Below are 19,615 nucleotides of genomic sequence, written 5' to 3' on the forward strand. Positions count from 1 at the left end.
AAATTGTTGCATTTGTTACTTATTTATTTGTTAATACATATAAAACGTTTAAAAGTTATTTGTTACATAATATACGCTGCCTCATGAACTCACAAGCCTATCATTAACTTAATGAGTATACTCCAGATTAGAAAGTTCATATTGAGTGACATTTATGTATTAGGAATTGCATATGAATTGCATAGAAAGAAGAGTGTGTGTGTGTGTGTCAGGCCTATGCCATGTCTTGTTAATTATGAAACCTCATGGCATGGAAGCAGAGGAGCGTATTAATTACACATGACTTATAAATACAGCATCTCTCTCTCTCTTTCCATCATCTCTCTGTCTCTCTCCCCTCTCTCTTTCCATTATCTCTCGGTCTCTCTCTCCCATATATCTTCCTCTTCCTGTCTCTCTCTCTCCTATTTTTGTTCATGTTCTGTACTTCATGTTCGCGCCCATTCCTATTCTCACACACACGCACGCACACACACACACACACACACACACACACACACACACACACACACACACACACACACACACACACACACACACACACACACACACACACACACACACACACACACACACACACACACACACACACACACACACACACACACACACACACACACACACACACACACACACACGTTGGGGCTGGACATTCTATTTAAGAACACTCTCAATTTAGCCAGATTGCTTTTAACAAATATTATAAAACCCTCTAAGAAGCTACAATTCAGAGGGTAGAGGAGATTATATACCTCATATCATGTATTTGTTAGGATTAAAATAGATAAGAGACATTTGCTTTTATTGATGTTTGGAAAAAAAACTATTTCAAAGGGCTCCCTTGACTTCTCACCTCAAGGTACTGAATGAAAACGGGCTCAATTGAACCACACAAGACTCCTCTTTACAGCCAGGATCATTTCAGCTGGTAGTCACATGTAGAATTATTCCCAAACCAGGCAGTTTTTTCACGTGCGGGGAGAGGGGGGGGGGGGGGGGTGAGATAACAGCCGTTTCCTGCTCTAGACTGCATGAATGAATGAAAACTTTATTTAACAGATTGCAGAATGGGTACAATACAGTACGGCTCAATACACAATTTTTTTAAGGGGATGCAGACCAGAGAAAGGCGTTTGTCTTGTTTACATCAGGGTCCCCCATTTTCAATTCATGACATTTATGACATACTCAACATACATGACATTTATGGCATAGGGACATACATGACATACAGGTATATAGTACTGTTACATTTGTGACATATGCAAATATACAGTACTGTTACCCATAGATCCTAACAGAGAATATATACATATGATGGGGAGGAGACTGTACATTAGGAGGGGGTGGGGGGGGGTTTGGACATTTACGGTGGCTAGTTTCGAATTGTAGCCTCCCGTAGGTGCTCTTTAACACTATGGCGTCCGTTCACGAGTATATACGTGTTTCGATTCCATGCGTTGTGGTCCAGAGCCACGAGTATACTCGTGACGAGTTGTTATTGTTTTATTCCATATTTATAACGCTTATTAGGTCCCCGATCGACTTGCAGGATCTTTCCACATATTTGACTTTCGAAACATGCAGTACCGGCCAGATCCGCTTAGGGGCGCCATCGATCCACTGCCGTATCATTTAGGGGATTTAAAAAAAAAAATGCTTTTACAGTCCTGTGGGCGAATCATAGAGCCTTGATTCCAAAACGAAGACCCTCCATCTTTGATCAGCTTGCCGAACGTATTTTACAGCGTGGAATAATGGGATTTATGATTAGCCAAAGTGCATATCGATCTACCAGAATCCGATGACTGGTAAGGAAATGCTGCCGGCGATCACATGGCCTGACGGTAGGATAATATTACCCCAAATTACAGCTGGATTGGACATTGTTTTATAACCTAACGTGATAGACTACTGACATTGGCTACCGGAACGCACACTCTATTGCTAATCAATAATACTGATCGGCGTTCCCCGCCGCCCCCATTTCATCCATAGATGCTCTGTAATAGTCTGGATGCTACGCAGTTTGTTTTATTTCATTCGTATATATACAGCAGAAATGGCGTTTGATATAACGGCGCCAACGTTTAGCCTTTTTTGCAGCCTCCTGCAGAAAAGCCTAGACGAAAAGCGCGATATACCTTATATTCACGACGCTATAAAATGACAACCAACCGATGGATTTTTATTTTCTTTAAGCCATTATGAAGGCATGGTTTATGCACTCAAGTGACAATGAGAATGGACAGATAGCAATACTATAAATGATATATAAAGCTCTTAGAAAGTACATCGGTTTGTTTACAATCCTCTGTCCTCTGAGGCCTAAATCGCCGCGGGGCTCCGGTCGTCATAGTGTTAAGAGCGGTTTTGAATGTGGGTAGGGATTCACATCTTTTTACGGCTGTGGGTGTTGGTAGGGCGTTCCACATTGTTGTGGCATAAATAATTGAGAAATGTGTTTAGTCCCTTGTTTGTGCCGAATTTGGGTTGCACATGATTTGTGGAACTCCCTCTGGTGTTGTGGGCGTGGTAATCACTAACCTTTGGGAAGTATTTCGACATGTACATGGGTACCTGTGTGGTGTAGTGTATCTTGTAGACCAGGCCCGTTGCAAGTTGCTGTACTCTGTCGTCTACTCTAAGCCATCCTAGGTAGTCAAAGTGGGCAGGGGTGAGGTGGGTTCTAGGAGTAAGGTCAAGCAGTAGTCTGACCAGTTTGTTTTGTGATGTTTGTAATCTTGTTTTTAGCGCCTTTGAGGTGCTTTGGTACCATGAGGTGCAAGCATAGTCGTAGTACCCTTGAATGAGTGCTCCTGCCAGAGTCTTCAGCAGGGATGGGTACCGAATTCGGTACTTTTGAGGTACCCAACCGAAACACGTCGGTACTACCGAGTATCGATTCAAGTGAGACTTTTTTACTTTTTTTTTATGTCAACGTTCACACGCACAATATATGCTTACCTAGGATTTTACTTGATTCAACAACAAAGCAGTCGGAGCAATGGCAAGCCGAAAACTGTCGAAATTGTAGGTATTTGAAGTTTGGATTTTTTTTTTACGACTGAGGTAGGCAAATACAATTTCTTGAGACTAAAGTACAGAAAAAAGGTACCGTTGGGTACCGGTATTGATTCACAGGTACCGGTACCGTATCGGTTCAAATGTGAAAGGTACCCATCCCTAGTCTTCAGGGTATTCTTGTTTACCAGAGAGGAGATCCGGTACAAGAATCTAGTTTGTTGGTTGACTTTTTTGATTATATTGGATGCCATTTTGTCACAGGAAAGACTATCGTTGTTATATCAGCCTTTAACAATCCACTATCGAACTCTAATTTTAACTGAAACATACTGTTTGTACATGCTTTTTGTGTTTGAGTAAATCTATCTCTGCTGTAATATGTAGCGAGACAGAGTGATTTAGTTCCATCTCTGCTGTAATAGGTATTCAGACAGTGTGTGTGTGTCTAACCTGTATCTGTGCGGGCAGGTTGTGGCAGACAGTGTCCAGTAGTGTGTATGTAGGTTTGTCTCTACACATCAACACCAGCTCCAGGTCCATGTCGTCTTTGATCAGAAGGCCTTTAGCCACCAGGCCAATCCTCAGCACGCCACACAGCACACCGCCGCCAACATCGCCTCCACCGCTGTTCAACTCCCTGCATAGGACACAGGTCAATCATACAGGTCAGGAAAATATCCATGGAAACGGCGTTTACAGCATTGTGACCGTCTGCGATTTTACATATTTGGGAATGCAACAGACCTTTGGGACGGGGGTCGATTTGATTGACATCCTAAAGTACCTGCACATTTACAGTTTTTATACATGTGGGGGAATTGTATTGGATAGTTTTCTTGGTGTTTGCCTTCAATTGCAGAGTTGCAACTCACAGATTACATACTTTTTCCAGGAAGTATTCTTGACTTTCTTTGGACAAAAATAAAAAGGAAATGCTTTTTGTGAATTATTTTGTGATAAATAGTGATAAATAGATGATAACTTGGTGCAGACAAAAGTTTTCATGGGATCTTTAACACATTGTGTGCCCAGAACGGCGTAAATCGTTATTGCCCGCCATGCGTTGAACGCCAACAATGGCGTATCACGTGTTTGGGATCAATATTTAATTTTTTCGCCCATGGCATTCATAATTCATCCAGCCTCCCTCCGGATCGCAGCCGGACCCTGTTCTGATATTCCATGCCTCAATACCGCCGCCTGGTGGATGGTCGGGCGAGTTACACTCACGCCAAACCGGAAGTGGCGATCGGTGCATCGAGGAAATTCCTCTGCCAGAGATATATTGTGGCGTGGATCAATATACACACTCGAGTGCATTTGGATCGCTTTCGAAACGCAATAATCGATATGATTTCGGCGTTTATTGCGTCATACAAACCGGAAATGGATCTAGCAGATCGACGTCAAATAATTGGGATATTTTTCCTCCAGTCTCATCGGCGAACGGTAAGAGGCAACTAACGTTACTTTCAGCGTGATTGTCCATTTCTTTGTTTGTAATCAGTCTGACCCATACTAAATAAAGCCGTTACTGATGATCAAGGAATAATAAACGACCCCCCCCCCCCCCCTTTCCTTCACGCATGATGAAGCATAATGTATACCGATCATATACATTTTTTTTTGATCCACTTTTTCTCCCATTTTTTTCTATATTTTCTCCCATCCCAATTTCGTATCATCCAATTCAACCCTCCCCTGTCACGGACGCTGTTTCTTGCCTCCCACAAGCCGGCTGCAATGTGGACTAAGTCATACATAGCACAAGTCCCCTCCGGTACTTTAGGTAACAGCAGTCGCATCTTTTCACCTGCGCAGCTCGATCTCTCAGTGGCGAGGAGTAACGCGTGGGAGGCTCACGCTGCCCCCGACACTTCCTGATTCTACTGCGCAGGCGCACCAACCGACCTGTAGGAGTCGTTGTCCACAACGCCCGATCCCCACCCATCAGTTTCCCACCCCCTAATACGGCCAATGTGTATTAGTACGGACGACCAGCTAAACTGAAAGCAAATGTGGAGCGCTGGGCTCGAACTGACGAGCCCAGCGTCTCCAGCATTTCGTGGCGAGCGCCTTGCCCACTACGCCACGTAGCCGCCCTTATACCGATCATATACATTTGAATTTTTTAATATAGCGTGTATAGGAAAGAAACGCCAATCGATAATCTATCATATGCTTCAGGGCCTATAACTAGCGTTTTTGGAATTACAGCAGAAAAGCTTAAAAACATACTTATATTCTCGACGGTATTAACACAACAATGTATGAATGAAAAAATATAACGTTCCCACATCCGGAATGATAGATACCCGATGTTGAATGGGCCATAGTAATGCAGATATAGCTATAATATTTAAAAAGTTATAGTCCTGGGCGGCTAAGTGGCGCAGTGGGCAAGGCGCTCGCCACTAATGCAGGAGATGCTTGGTTCGAGTCCAGCTCTCGGCATTGCTACCAGCTTGGCTGGTCATTCATACTAACGCAATTGGCAGTGTTAGGGGTGGGAAGCTGGTGGGTGCGGATCGGACGTTGTGGACAGCGACTCCTACAGGTCGGTTGGTGCGCCTGTGCAGCAGAATCAAGAAGCAACGGGGGCGGCGTGTCCCTCCCACACAGACCCTCGCCGCTGAGAGATCGCGTTGTACAGGTGAAAAGATGCGACAGCTGCCTCCTCATGTACCGGAGGGGACACGTGATGCAAGGCTTGGTCCACATTGCAGCCGGCTTGTGGGAGGCATGGCCTAACAGCGTTCGAGACAGGGGAGGGTAGAATTGGACTATACGAAATTGGGATGGGAGAAAAAAATAGAAAATGGGAGAAAAAGTAGATAAAAAAAATAAAAATGATAGCCCTGCAAAGAAGGTAAACATCTCCATAGGCTTACAGCGGTGGCAGAGAGGGCATAATGATGGGCACAATGCATGGCGCCCAATGTGTTAATGGGAAAATCCACCCGAAAACCGAATCTACATTGTGCTATTCCATTGGTCTTAACTGGAAATTAGAGCATCAAGACTTGAATTTGTGAATTATGTCATCAAGTGACACTTGATAACATAAAGGAATTCTATTTTAAATACAGTTAAAACATATCATCATACAATTTGAAAATCCAGAGATTCAAATAGCCAAATAGCGTGGGGGGACGTATACGCCCGATGTGCCCGTGCACGGAACACACGAAAGTCACAGCACTTTGCGAGCGTCTAGCGGCTGCCGAACATATAAATTACCGTTAGAAAGATCTACTTGTTGCCGTTCGAACGCCACCTCACTCAACCAAATCCGTGCCTCGGTTCTCGATAGATAGATAGTAGGGGTGGGAATCGCCAGAGACCTCACGATACGATACTATCGCGATACTTGCGTCACGATACGATAGTATCGTGATACTAAATACGTCGCGATTTAAATAAAATAAAAATTACCTTTTTTCAACTGCAAAGTAAAACTTTGTCAACATGTTTTATCTAATAAAATAAAGTTCAGTCTGTTCATCTCACTTCAATAATTTTTATTGCAGAACATGGTATTTTCTCAAGCAGACAGATGTCAACACTGTAATCTGTGTTGCATGTACCTGACAAACTGAACTGTTTGTATTACAGTCATATTCCAACTTAACTGAATGCACATGTGTGTGTGTGGACTACTGTACTATTACAGGTATTGAAATGAACAATGCAACTTCCTTATACAAAAAAGAAATTCATATCTCATACTTCCAACACGTTTCATTATTGAAGAAATGGGAATGAAGGGAATGATAAGATAAATTAAGATAATATATGATTGGATGTGATTAGATAAGATAAAATAATGTTAGATAAGATTAAATACATTCAAATTAGATTTGATTAGATATGATAAGGTCAATTATCATAGATACAATGATATTAGATTAGATCAAATAAAATAAAATAAGATTCGATTAGATATGGCTAGATAAAATAAGATTCGGTAAAATAAGATATGATTATATGAAATAAGATTATATGAAATAACATTAGATTAGATATGGCTAGATAAAACAAGATTCGATAAAATAAGATATGATTCGATAAAATAAGATTAGATGAAATAAGATTAGATATAGATATGACTAGATAAAACAAGATTAGATAAGATAAGAACTTTATTGTCTCTGAGGGGGAATGAGTACCATCCTGTGATCTCACCTGCAGTTGTTGGAATCCTCTGCTCCATCGCTAGGTTTTTCGCTAGGCTTGTCGCTAGGTTTGTCGCTAGACTTGTCACTAGACTTGTCGCAAGGTTTGTCGCTAGGCTTGTCGCTAGGCTTGCCACTAGATTTGTCGCTTGGCTTGTCGCCAGGGTCGTCCGACTCTGTGCCGTCTGCTGGTTGGTTGTCAGCCTGGCTGTGGGCGTCGCTACTGCTCTGGTCCAGCCAATCGGAGACGTGCTTGAGGGCAGACTCCACCGTGGAGACCAGCGATTGGACGGCCTCCAGGTCATGAGAGGAGGGGTAGATGGAGGAGTGCTTTGCCATGACATGGCGGTCATCGTTACCAAAAGACCGGAAAGACCTCTGAGAGAGAGAGAGAGATAGAGAAAGAAAGAAAGAGAAAGGGAGACAGTGTGAGAGATAATTGATGCTCAACCATCAATTAAACAATTTAAATTAATTAAAAGAACTTCAGACTGAGGTGAAATGGTTGGCTATTATAGATTAAAACTGACCAATGGGATACTAAATTATTCAGTTTTAAAGTGCTTTGCAAATCATTCCACGTGTTGGGGGCACAGAAGCTAAAAGCAGATTTTCCTAGTTCAGTGTAAACTCTGGGGACCTTAACTCATTGGCCGCCAAACCCAACTTTTCTTGGGTTTCGTCGCCAACTGTTGAGAGCCATACCCAAGTTTTCTCAGATTTTGATCCTTTGATACTTTTCCTTTGATCTAAACACTTGCGCGGACCTCCCTGTGTCTCCCTGGCACCGCTGCCTATGTTAAAATTGCAATGACGATCGAATCCTGCCAGGTGGCAGTATCGCCTACCTTTTGAACTGGGTAAGGTCGCTGGGTCTTTCTCTCTCTGCTTATTTTTTTGTTGCAGGAACTCCTCCCCCTCAGAGGGAGTCAGGCAATCGGTCAATTTTGATCGCTTTTTAACCTGAAATTTTAACCCGAAATTTTAACCTGTTTCCCGTATGATAGCCATAGATAGACTGGGATTATTCATTTTGGAGTACCTTCTGACTAAGGTAAGGTCTATTTTAGGTATATTTGACCGAACCTAAAACATGCTTTTGTATCGATCACAGTGTCGTGTTTTACCGAACCTAAAACATGCTTTTGGTAACGATTGCAGCTTCGAGCTAAAACGACCCCCCCCGTTCCAGTCCAGTAATGAAGTGATGTAGGAAGATCATCAATAATGGCTTTATGTAGAAACAGATGACAAGTCATGTCTCTCTGCCAAAAAGGACCACCCGACCTTATCATACAGGATACAATGATGGTACCATAACTGTCACCGGTGATAAACCTAATGATATACAGCATCCAAAGGGTGGAAGCAGCAGCGTGTCTATAAACTACGTCTCCATAATCCAAAACAGACAGATACATAGCTTTGACGACCCTCAGTTTGTGTTTATATACATATGGCTCATAAAAATACTGTGGTTTTTTGACAACTTGAACATTTCTGAGAAAAGTAATGAGACGGGATTGCAGACATTTCTCAACCGGAAGCCATGATACATTTCTGTGCATAACTCCAATGTTAGTGCGCTTTGAACAGTGGAGAGCTAGTCTGGCAGCCTTATTTTGAGCTATTTGTAGTTTCTGTGTTTTTGCTGCCGATGACCATATGACGGGACAGTACTCAAGATGTGACAAAACCAGAGCCTGGATGACTTCTTTCAAAGTGGTTGGTGTTAAATGCATTTTCTTGTCACAGCTATGCTCCTTCCTATTTTTGTTATGATACTGTCAATTTGATTTGTCCACTTTATGGTTTATCTTTTTTTATTGGAAGAATTTGTACAGATTTATACATTTCAGTTATCCAAATTATACAACTTCCATTTCCTTCCCCATTCCTATCCCCTAATCCCACCCCAGCATCCCACCCAGTGAGAGTGACGACAAACATACATGTAAAATAAAAAATTTAAATAAAAGAAATTTTTTATAATTAAACATAAATACAGATGTGACAGACAAAGCTACGCAAAAAGAAATGAAGTAAAATTAAAAGAAAACGAGGGAAAAATATATATATATAAATAGGAAAGACAGTAATAGTAATATATAATATAAGTAATACTCTCCATTTTAGTAGCGTAATTTCCAGATGGTAAAACAAATAAAATGGAAAGTAAATTTAACACCCTTAGCAGACCACCACAATGCCATCTCCCCAGCCATACGTGGGCTAGCAGTGTCAGGAAGGTAGATGGGGGAAGGAGGGGGGTCATGGGGTCCCAAGTTTGGAAGGAGTCATATGGGTTTTGAAATGAGATAGGAAGGGCTGCCATGTTTTGTGGAAGGTATCTGTGTGGCCTTGTGTTGTAAATCTGATTTTCTCTATATGTATAAGAGACATAACATCCCTCATCCAGTGTAAGTGTGAAGGGGGAGTGGCTGCCTTCCAGTTGAATAGGATGAGGCGTCTGGCAATGAGTGAGGCAAAGGCCATGGCATTGGATTGCCCAATAGATATTGCAGCGTTCTCCGGTGTCAGACCAAATAATGCAATAAGAGGGCATGGGTCAACATTCATAAAAAATATGTCTGAATAAGATTTAAAATTGGAAGTCCAGAAAGGGGCCAGTGCTGGACAAAACATATGAATAAGTGAGCCCGGGGCTTGGTGGCACCGGTCGCATGTGGGATCCATGCCAGGGTTTATCTTCGCAAGTCTAGTCTTTGACCAATATAGACGGTGGAAGAGCTTGAACTGTATCAGTGAATGGCGGGCACATATTGAAGAAGAGTGTATTCGGGCAAGAGCATTTTCCCATTCTTTGTCTGTAAATTGATGATTTAGATCGGACTCCCAGTTTTGTCTTATAGCCAATACTGAGGAGGGTAGGGGTAGGGATAGGGATATGATGTTATATAGTTTAGATATTGAGCCTTTGATTGCAACCTTCACCTCCAAGATGCGGTCGATCACAGTTTTTGGAGGTATATGGGGGAACTGAGCAAATTTGCTCTTAACAAAATCACGTATCTGTAGATATCTGAAAAAATTTGTTTTTGGTAAGTTAAACTTTAGGGACAATTGAAAGACATAAATGAACTGTCTTGGTACAAATCATAAATGCTCAGAATGCCATTCTTAAACCAGTTGCTGAAGGCTTCATCCACCATAGAGGGAGGGAAAAGGAAGTTTTTGTGGACAGGTGACAATGGTGACATGGCGTGGAGACCAAAGTGTTTTCTGAACTGGGACTAGATCCGGAGGGAGTGTTGTACTAAGAGGTTGTTGGTGTACTGGGCGGTTGTGACTGGGAGCGAAGAGCAAACTAAGGATTGCAAAGATGTTCTAGAACAAGATGCCCTTTCCATCTCCACCCATGCCGGCACCCACTGACAGAGTCCGTAATGGGAATGACTCCAATAGAGAATGCTGTGAATATTTGCAGCCCAATAGTAGGCCAAGAAATTGGGTAGTGCAAAGCCTCCCTGCGATTTAGGCTTCTGGAGGGCCATTTTATTTATTCGGACTGGGCGTTTATTCCAGATAAAATCTGATATTGCCCTGTCGAGGGCTTTGAAAAATGACTTTGGAATATTTTGAAATAAATACAGACATTTCGGTAATGTGTTCATTTTCACAGTATTCACTCTGCCAACAAGTGATAAAGGAAGTGACGACCATCTGATAAAATCCTGCTTAGTGCGCTCCAGTAGAGGGGTGAAGTTGGACGCTATGAGATTAGAATGTTTATGTGTTATCATTATGCCAAGGTAACGGAAGCAGCTTGGGGAAAGCTTGAAGGGGAACATAGAGGGGGGGAGATTTCTAGCTAAAGAGTTTATGGGGAAAAGTTCACTCTTGTTTAAATTAAATTTATAACCAGAAAAGACACCAAACTCGTGTAGTATGTGAAGGACACGTGGAAGTGTGGCCACTGGATCCGCGATATACAGCAGGACATCGTCCGCATATAGCGAGATTCTTTGTTCCTGTCCATCTCTAATGATGCCTTGGACATGGCGGTCCATGCGAAAGGTAATAGCTAGTGGCTCGATCGCTAACGCAAATAATAGCGGAGAGAGAGGGCAACCCTGTCTTGTACCGCGATGTAGGGGGAAATATTCCGAAGTCACATCGTTTGTTCGAACTGATGCCACTGGAGAGGAGTATAAAAGTTTGACCCAGGACACAAATTTCTCGCCAAAACCGAATTTCTGCAAAGTATAGAATAAGTAGTCCCATTCAACCCGGTCAAAGGCCTTGTCCACTTTAAACCAAAATCAAGAACCATGCCAAGCAACTTAGTCTCTTTTACCTGTTCCACTGGCTGACCAGCCAGATAAAAATCAAATCAAATGTATTTGTAAGGCCCGACAACACACGTTAATGTCCCGATGGGCCGGACACGTCTTCTTTAAACAAGTCAAGAAGAAACATCACAATAAGTCAAGAACAAAACAAGAACACCATAAAGTCCAAAACATTTAAAATAAATGCAAAATAAATGCAACACTCCCAGACATACCCCCCGCGAAGGTAAGGAAAAACTCACTAAAACCTAGCAATAGGAAAAAATGCACCACAGGCAATGTGGAGGAGAGAAACCTTAGAAGGGCCATTCAAGGGGGGATCTCCCTTCTTAGATGTCGGTGATAGTAGTGTTGCAGTAAAACAGGCAAACAGTTGATAAGCATGCACTCATATGTGTAGTGAAACACAGATAAGTGCATGCGATAGCAACTGAACATTTTAAAAGATTAAAGATAGAGCTGATAGAGTCAGGCTTAATTGTGGATCGCTGCTTAATATGTGCCCGGATCCGAACACCATTGCTTTTGTTTTTGCAATGTTGAGTACCAGTTTGTTATTGTTGACCCAGTCTGTTATCGCTTTAAGCTCTATTTTAAGTATATTCTTTAACTCACTACATGTTGATGCTGTACTGTACATTGTCGAATCATCAGCATACATGATTACATTAGATTTATTTAATACATAGGGGAGGTAGTTTGTGAATATTGAGTATAGCAAAGGCCCAAGCGAACTTCCCTGTGGGACCCCACACTGCAACACCTTACTTTCAGAAAAGCTCCCATTGAAAAAGACTTGCTGGCTTCTCAGGTAGGTCTCCATCCAACACACAGAAACAGAGCCAAAGCCATAGCATTTGAGTTTGTTCAGCAGCAGACTATGATCGATCACATCGAAAGCTGCGCTAAAGTCTAACATCACAGCTCCAACAAGTGTAAGTGTAGCCATGGAAACAATTAAATTCGGAGGACGACGTACACTATTTCTTATTTCCCCTGGCTGTCGCTGGATCCTCATGACGTCTGTACCTCATTTCAGTGCTGCACGTGACTCAGTCTGTGTAGTTGGAAGCATTGCCACTCGGTACTAGAGTACAAGTCTTGAGGCTATTTTCACTTGCAGTGACTCCAGAATACATTCAAAAGAAAAAGAAAAAATGTGCTCGGTGTGTCTGCTCCTCTAGCGCCAACATACAATATGACTCATGTCCAGCCATTCTGCTCTCACTTCCTGTCTGTTTCAGAGGTAATAGGAACAAAACACTGTAGGAAAGAACGCACATTCTCTTCTTACACACACACGCGCGCACGCACGCACGCACACACACACACACACACACACCTTGGTAACAGATTCAACTTAAATAAAAGACTGCTCTGCTCTCCCCTGTGACTAACAGTATGCATATACAGACACGCACGCACGCACACACACACACACACACACACACACACACACACACACACACACACACACACACACACACACACATATGCACATGTACGCATCTACACAAACACACATGCACACACACCCACACACATGTGATGAATAAACTCTTGAATTGAACATGTGTGTATGTGTTTTTGTGTATGTTTGTGTGTATGTCTGTGTGCGCGTATGTATGTGTGTGTGTGTGTGTGTGTGTGTGTGTGTGTGTGTGTGTGTGTGTGTGTGTGTGTGTGTGTGTGTGTGTGTGTGTGTGTGTGTGTGTGTGTGGGCTCTGCAGTAAAAGGTAAGTTGTCCCCATGCTGACTCATCATGTATCTTTTTTATGGGGACTGAGATCAATTCTAAACTCAATGACACCTCCAATCTAGTGACACTGACCCTGGCACGCACACATCTCTCTCTATCTCTTTCTTCCTCTCTCAACCTAGGGCTGGGCGATATAACGATAACGATAAATATCGCGATATATTTTAATAATCGATATCGAATATCGAAATAAATAAAAAAATCGAAAAAATCAGTAGGCTATGTGTGCTAGCAGAACTAGACTCCAGTCACGAGTCACGGTGCACATGTGCGGTGGTTTGTCCACCAAAAAAGCGCCAAAAGATCGAAAATAAACTAGCAGAGCCAGAACTGTTCAACTCCTCTGGAGCCACAGCCAGCAGAGAAGCCGGTTTACTTTAGCTTTTAAACCAGCTGCAGCCTGAGAACTGGAGTGTGAGGGGATGTAACACTAAAGATGGCGGCAATGACAAAGAATTGCTACAGTGCCTTACAGTGTATTGCAAGGTCTGACATTGACCAAATTTGATATGCATGACCTTGGTGGGCTCTAGGTCAACTCCTGAAAAGGGAGTCAATGTCAGACCTTGCAATCAAAAGTTAGGGGGCGCACTGAAATTATGGCAAGGGTTATTAGCCCCCTAACTTTTGATTGCAAAGTCTGACATTGACCCCCTTTTCAGGAGTTGACCTAGAGCCCACCAAGGTCATGCATATCAAGTTTGGTCAATGTCAGACCTTGCAATACACTGTAAGGCACTGTAAGGCTACTGTCCTGCCTCACTTCCAGTGATGAAGCTAAGCTATGCTAACGGAGCGTCTATTCTTAAAGCTAAAATGCACGCACAGAGACAAAAAAGGTATGTATCTTCTTGTCTAACTCCAGGGAAGATGTTAAATAAGCTAATTTCCCAAAATGTTGGAGTTCCCCTTTAAGGAGAGGACACACAGTATCATGATGTTAAGGACACACAGTATCATGATGTTAAGGAGAGGACACACAGTATCATGATGTTAAGGACACACAGTATCATGATGTTAAGGAGAGGACACACAGTATCATGATGTTAAGGAGATGACACACAGTATCATGATGTTAAGGACACACAGTATCATGATGTTAAGGAGAGGACACACAGTATCATGATGTTAAGGACACACAGTATCATGATGTTAAGGACACACAGTATCATGATGTTAAGGAGAGGACACACAGTATCATGATGTTAAGGACACACAGTATCATGATGTTAAGGACACACAGTATCATGATGTTAAGGAGAGGACACACAGTATCATGATGTTAAGGACACACAGTATCATGATGTTAATGAGAGGACACACAGTATCATGATGTTAAGGAGAGGACACACAGTATCATGATGTTAAGGACACACAGTATCATGATGTTAAGGACACACAGTATCATGATGTTAAGGACACACAGTAGCATGATGTTAAGGACACACAGTATCATGATGTTAAGGAGAGGACACACAGTATCATGATGTTAAGGAGAGGACACACAGTATCATGATGTTAAGGACACACAGTATCATGATGTTAAGGACACACAGTATCATGATGTTAAGGACACACAGTATCATGATGTTAAGGAGAGGGCACACAGTATCATGATGTTAAGGACACACAGTATCATGATGTTAAGGACACACAGTATCATGATGTTAAGGACACACAGTATCATGATGTTAAGGACACACAGTATCATGATGTTAAGGACACACAGTATCATGATGTTAAGGACACACAGTATCATGGATGTTAAAGACACACAGTATCATGATGTTAAGGACACACAGTATCATGATGTTAAGGACACACAGTATCATGATGTTAAGGAGAGGGCACACAGTATCATGATGTTAAGGACACACAGTATCATGATGTTAAGGACACACAGTATCATGATGTTAAGGACACACAGTATCATGATGTTAAGGACACACAGTATCATGATGTTAAGGACACACAGTATCATGATGTTAAGGAGAGGACACACAGTATCATGATGTTAAGGACACACAGTATCATGATGTTAAGGACACACAGTATCATGATGTTAAGGACACACAGTATCATGATGTTAAGGAGAGGACACACAGTATCATGATGTTAAGGACACACAGTATCATGATGTTAAGGAGAGGACACACAGTATCATGATGTTAAGGACACACAGTATCATGATGTTAAGGACACACAGTATCATGATGTTAAGGAGAGGACACACAGTATCATGATGTTAAGGACACACAGTATCATGATGTTAAGGACACACAGTATCATGATGTTAAGGACACACAGTAGCATGGTGTTAAGGAGAGGAGCACACAGTATCATGATGTTAAGGACACACAGTATCATGGTGTTAAGGACACACAGTATCATGGTGTTAAGGAGAGGAGCACACAGTATCATGATGTTAAGGACACACAGTATCATGATGTTAAGGACACACAGTATCATGATGTTAAGGAGAGGACACACAGTATCATGATGTTAAGGACACACAGTATCATGATGTTAAGGACACACAGTATCATGATGTTAAGGACACACAGTATCATGATGTTAAGGAGAGGACACACAGTATCATGATGTTAAGGACACACAGTATCATGATGTTAAGGAGAGGACACACAGTATCATGATGTTAAGGACACACAGTATCATGATGTTAAGGACACACAGTATCATGATGTTAAGGAGAGGACACACAGTATCATGATGTTAAGGACACACAGTATCATGATGTTAAGGACACACAGTATCATGATGTTAAGGACACACAGTATCATGATGTTAAGGACACACAGTATCATGATGTTAAGGAGAGGAGCACACAGTATCATGATGTTAAGGACACACAGTATCATGATGTTAAGGACACACAGTATCATGATGTTAAGGACACACAGTATCATGATGTTAAGGAGAGGAGCACACAGTATCATGATGTTAAGGACACACAGTATCATGATGTTAAGGAGAGGAGCACACAGTATCATGATGTTAAGGACACACAGTATCATGATGTTAAGGACACACAGTATCATGATGTTAAGGAGAGGACACAACGACGACTTCAAACTCAAAATGGTAACAGATGAGGTGCTCAAAAAACTGAGCGCCCTCCAACCTAACAAGGCCACTGGCCATGACAATATCCCCTCTAAATTCCTCAGAGACACAGCAGCCACCATCACCCCAGTCATCACTCACATAATAAACCTCTCCATAAAACAGGGATACATCCCCAAAGACTTCAACATTGCGAGAGTGACCCCCCTGCACAAAAAAGGCAGCAAATTAGACCCAGGCAACTACCGCCCTGTTTCTATTCTTACCTCCATCTCGAAAGTTATGGAAAAAATACTCCATTCTGATTGACAAGCTAAAAGCAATTGGTTTTGATAGTTCATCAGTGAGTTGGATGCAATCCTATACCTGGAGGGGAGAGAACAGATGGTGGAGGTAAACAGTACCCTACCCTCCCCCCCCCCCCTCCCAGTGAGCTGTGGTGTTCCACAAGGAAGCATACTAGTACCGCTACTGTTCCTAATTTATGCAAATGACAGAATCTGCACCTGACTCGCTGATAACAAACTATCATTACACCTGGGTAAAACAGAGTCCATTCTCTTTGGATCAAATAACAAACTCAGCAAGGCCAACGGCTTCTCTGTTACAGTGGGTGACAATATTGTCACAAGGAAAGATGAAATTAGCTACCTGGGTTCCATCCTAGAGGAAAATCTTTCCTGTGACAAAATGGCAACCAATGTAATAAAAAAAGTCAACCAACGAACAAGATTCTTGTACCGGATCTCCTCTCTGGTAAACAAGAATACCTTGAAGACTCTAACAGGAGCACTCATTCAAGGGTACTACGACTATGCTTGCACCTCATGGTACCAAAGCACCTCAAAGGCCCTAAAAACAAGACTACAAACATCACAAAACAAACTGGTCAGACTACTGCTTGACCTTACTCTTAAAACCCACCTCACCCCTGCCCATTTTGACAACCTAGGATGGCTTAGAGTAGACGACAGAGTACAGCAACTTGCAATGGGCCTGGTCTACAAGATACACTACACCACTAAGATAGATACCCATGTACATGTCGAAATATTTCCAAAGGGCCAGTGAATTCCACGACCACAACACCAGAGGGAGTTCCACAAATGTGACTCGGCATGGTCAAGGCCGACTTGTGACGGCAATTTACATTCCTCAGAAATCGCGAAAATGTCTCGCATTTCAGAAAAAAGTCAAAATAGAAATATTGCATTTTTGACTGCTTTGAAATGTTCTATCACTGTTCCCTTATTTGCAAAACTTAATACAACTTGTAAATGAGTTAATTATTGTTAGATAACCACCCTCCTCCAACCTACCACCTCCCTTTCCCCTTCCCTACTTTCTCTCCCTCTCCTGCCCCCCCCCCCCCCCCCCCCCCCCCCCGGTTTCCTTACTTCCCTGACTGTTCCCCTACTGGACTCTGTATCTGTTACTTGTTACCCGTGGTTGTATGTCCTGCGTTTTCATACTGTTGCTTATTCCCTGTGGTTCTTTGTTTCTTTGTTCATTTGTTTTGCTCATTGTCAGCGTCTTTGGGTTACTGAAAAGCGCTTTATAAATAAAATGTATTATTATTATTATTATTATTGTCCGACAGTATGTATTCCGAAGGTTGGGAAAAGACTACAATTTGCGGGGAGCGGAGCCTCTGAAGGGTGTGGTCTGGTGTGTGCGAGCACCTGTTCATTACAGCTCATTCATTACACGGTACTTGAGAGGTGTTGAAGCACACACAGACACAGAGCTCTGCTTTCATCATAGCGGAGAGAACAAAAATGTTCAAAAAAAGCATGCATAGTGTAACATTAAGTTACACTTCTATCTTAACGTTGGCAAGCTAAGCATGCGCATAGCGCGACCTGTGTAACGTTAAGTAACTTGTGTTCCGCAAGGAAAGAGCGTTCATCACTACATACAACTTGGTTTAATCCAAACGTCCATTCAGAAACTTTGTATTATGAAATAATTCTGGGATATCTGACTATTTCCCTAGGCATTGGTGCGAGTTCAGCTGACAGTGCATCCATAAAGTCCAGGACATAAGTTCATGAGATGCTCTGTTCTCTTGTTTATCATCAAGTTTTTTTTTTATCTCTTGTTGTGTTGGCCTGTTCTGTCGCCCAACATTAAACAGCATTAAACCGGAAACACTATGGACAACACAGCATTAGCGTTTGTTTTATTATAAAACCAGAGACAAGCGCCTCTCTCTATATAATTGTCGCCCGACTAGGCCTGCCACGATAACACATTTTGCTGGGCGATTAATTGCCCCCGAAAATATCGCGATAAGCGATATTATTGCGACCGGTTAGAGAATTTTTTTTTGAGAAATTTATTTCCCAAAACTTTTATTTTGAAGCCCACCGCTCCGTCTTTTCCGGTTTTAGACTTTTATTTTGAAGCCCACCGACCGGAGCGGAAGTATTGTTGTTATTATCCTAGCAGCATCTCGTCCGGTTCTGTGTTTTTGAGCTAATGATAAAACAAATGTTGAGATTGTTGGTAAGCAACTAACTTTAGGTTAGTTTTAACGTTAGCTACTAACGTTAGATGCAGCTACTACAGGCAATCAACGATGAGGAGGAAGCGTCAAAGCCGTATAGAATAGAATAGCCCTGTGGTGCGTAGGCACGGGAGCGCAACTCGATTACCTGTTATAATAAATGTATTCATGTTTAACTTGTCCCCGTGTCCAGTCCTTTGACTAGTCCCACCCGTTCATTGTAAACAATGATGCATGTAATTGTATTAACGTTATTCTGTGTTGTAGTAGGGCTGGGCGATATAACGATAACGATAAATATCGCGATATATTTTAATAATCGATATCGAATATCGAAATTAAAAAAAAAATCGAAAAATCGTTTTTTTTTTACCTGCAACAGGGCAGTTTTAAAACCAGAGACAGTGGACAGACTTGTCTTTCTTGCCTGCAACTTAAAGTAATGGCTTTGCTTGTCCAAATGACAATACTGACCAAATTCAGATTTCTTTTTCTCTTGTCCATTTATTTTGTTTGCTTTCTAATTTAAAATACATTTTGAAACCGTCTGTACACAGTAGGCTATGTTTGCTAGCAGAACTAGACTCCAGTCACGAGTCACAGTGCACATGTGCGGTGGTTTGTCCACCAAAAAAGCGCCAAAAGATCGAAAATAAACTAGCAGAGCCAGAACTGTTCAACTCCTCTGGAGCCACAGCCAGCAGAGAAGCCGGTTTACTTTAGCTTTTAAACCAGCTGCAGCCTGAGA

The 19,615-nt window shown here is 42.1% G+C and overlaps 1 protein-coding gene across 2 annotated transcripts in view; it reads right to left on the bottom strand.

The window, feature by feature from the left end:
* The window catches only part of strbp (spermatid perinuclear RNA binding protein), a 141,910-nt gene that overhangs the window by 77,669 nt on the left and 44,626 nt on the right, over positions 1-19,615 (bottom strand). For both annotated transcript variants that reach the window (XM_084324535.1, XM_084324534.1), the window contains exons 2-3: positions 7,213-7,580; positions 3,478-3,664 (exon numbers count right to left, since the gene is read on the bottom strand). In XM_084324535.1, coding sequence (XP_084180661.1) covers positions 3,478-3,664; positions 7,213-7,580 — 555 coding nt within the window. The remainder of the gene's footprint in view (positions 1-3,477; positions 3,665-7,212; positions 7,581-19,615) is intronic.

Source organism: Notolepis coatsorum (assembly GCF_963971535.1).
Source record: "Notolepis coatsorum genome assembly, chromosome: 11".
NCBI classification, from domain to species: domain Eukaryota; kingdom Metazoa; phylum Chordata; class Actinopteri; order Aulopiformes; family Paralepididae; genus Notolepis; species Notolepis coatsorum.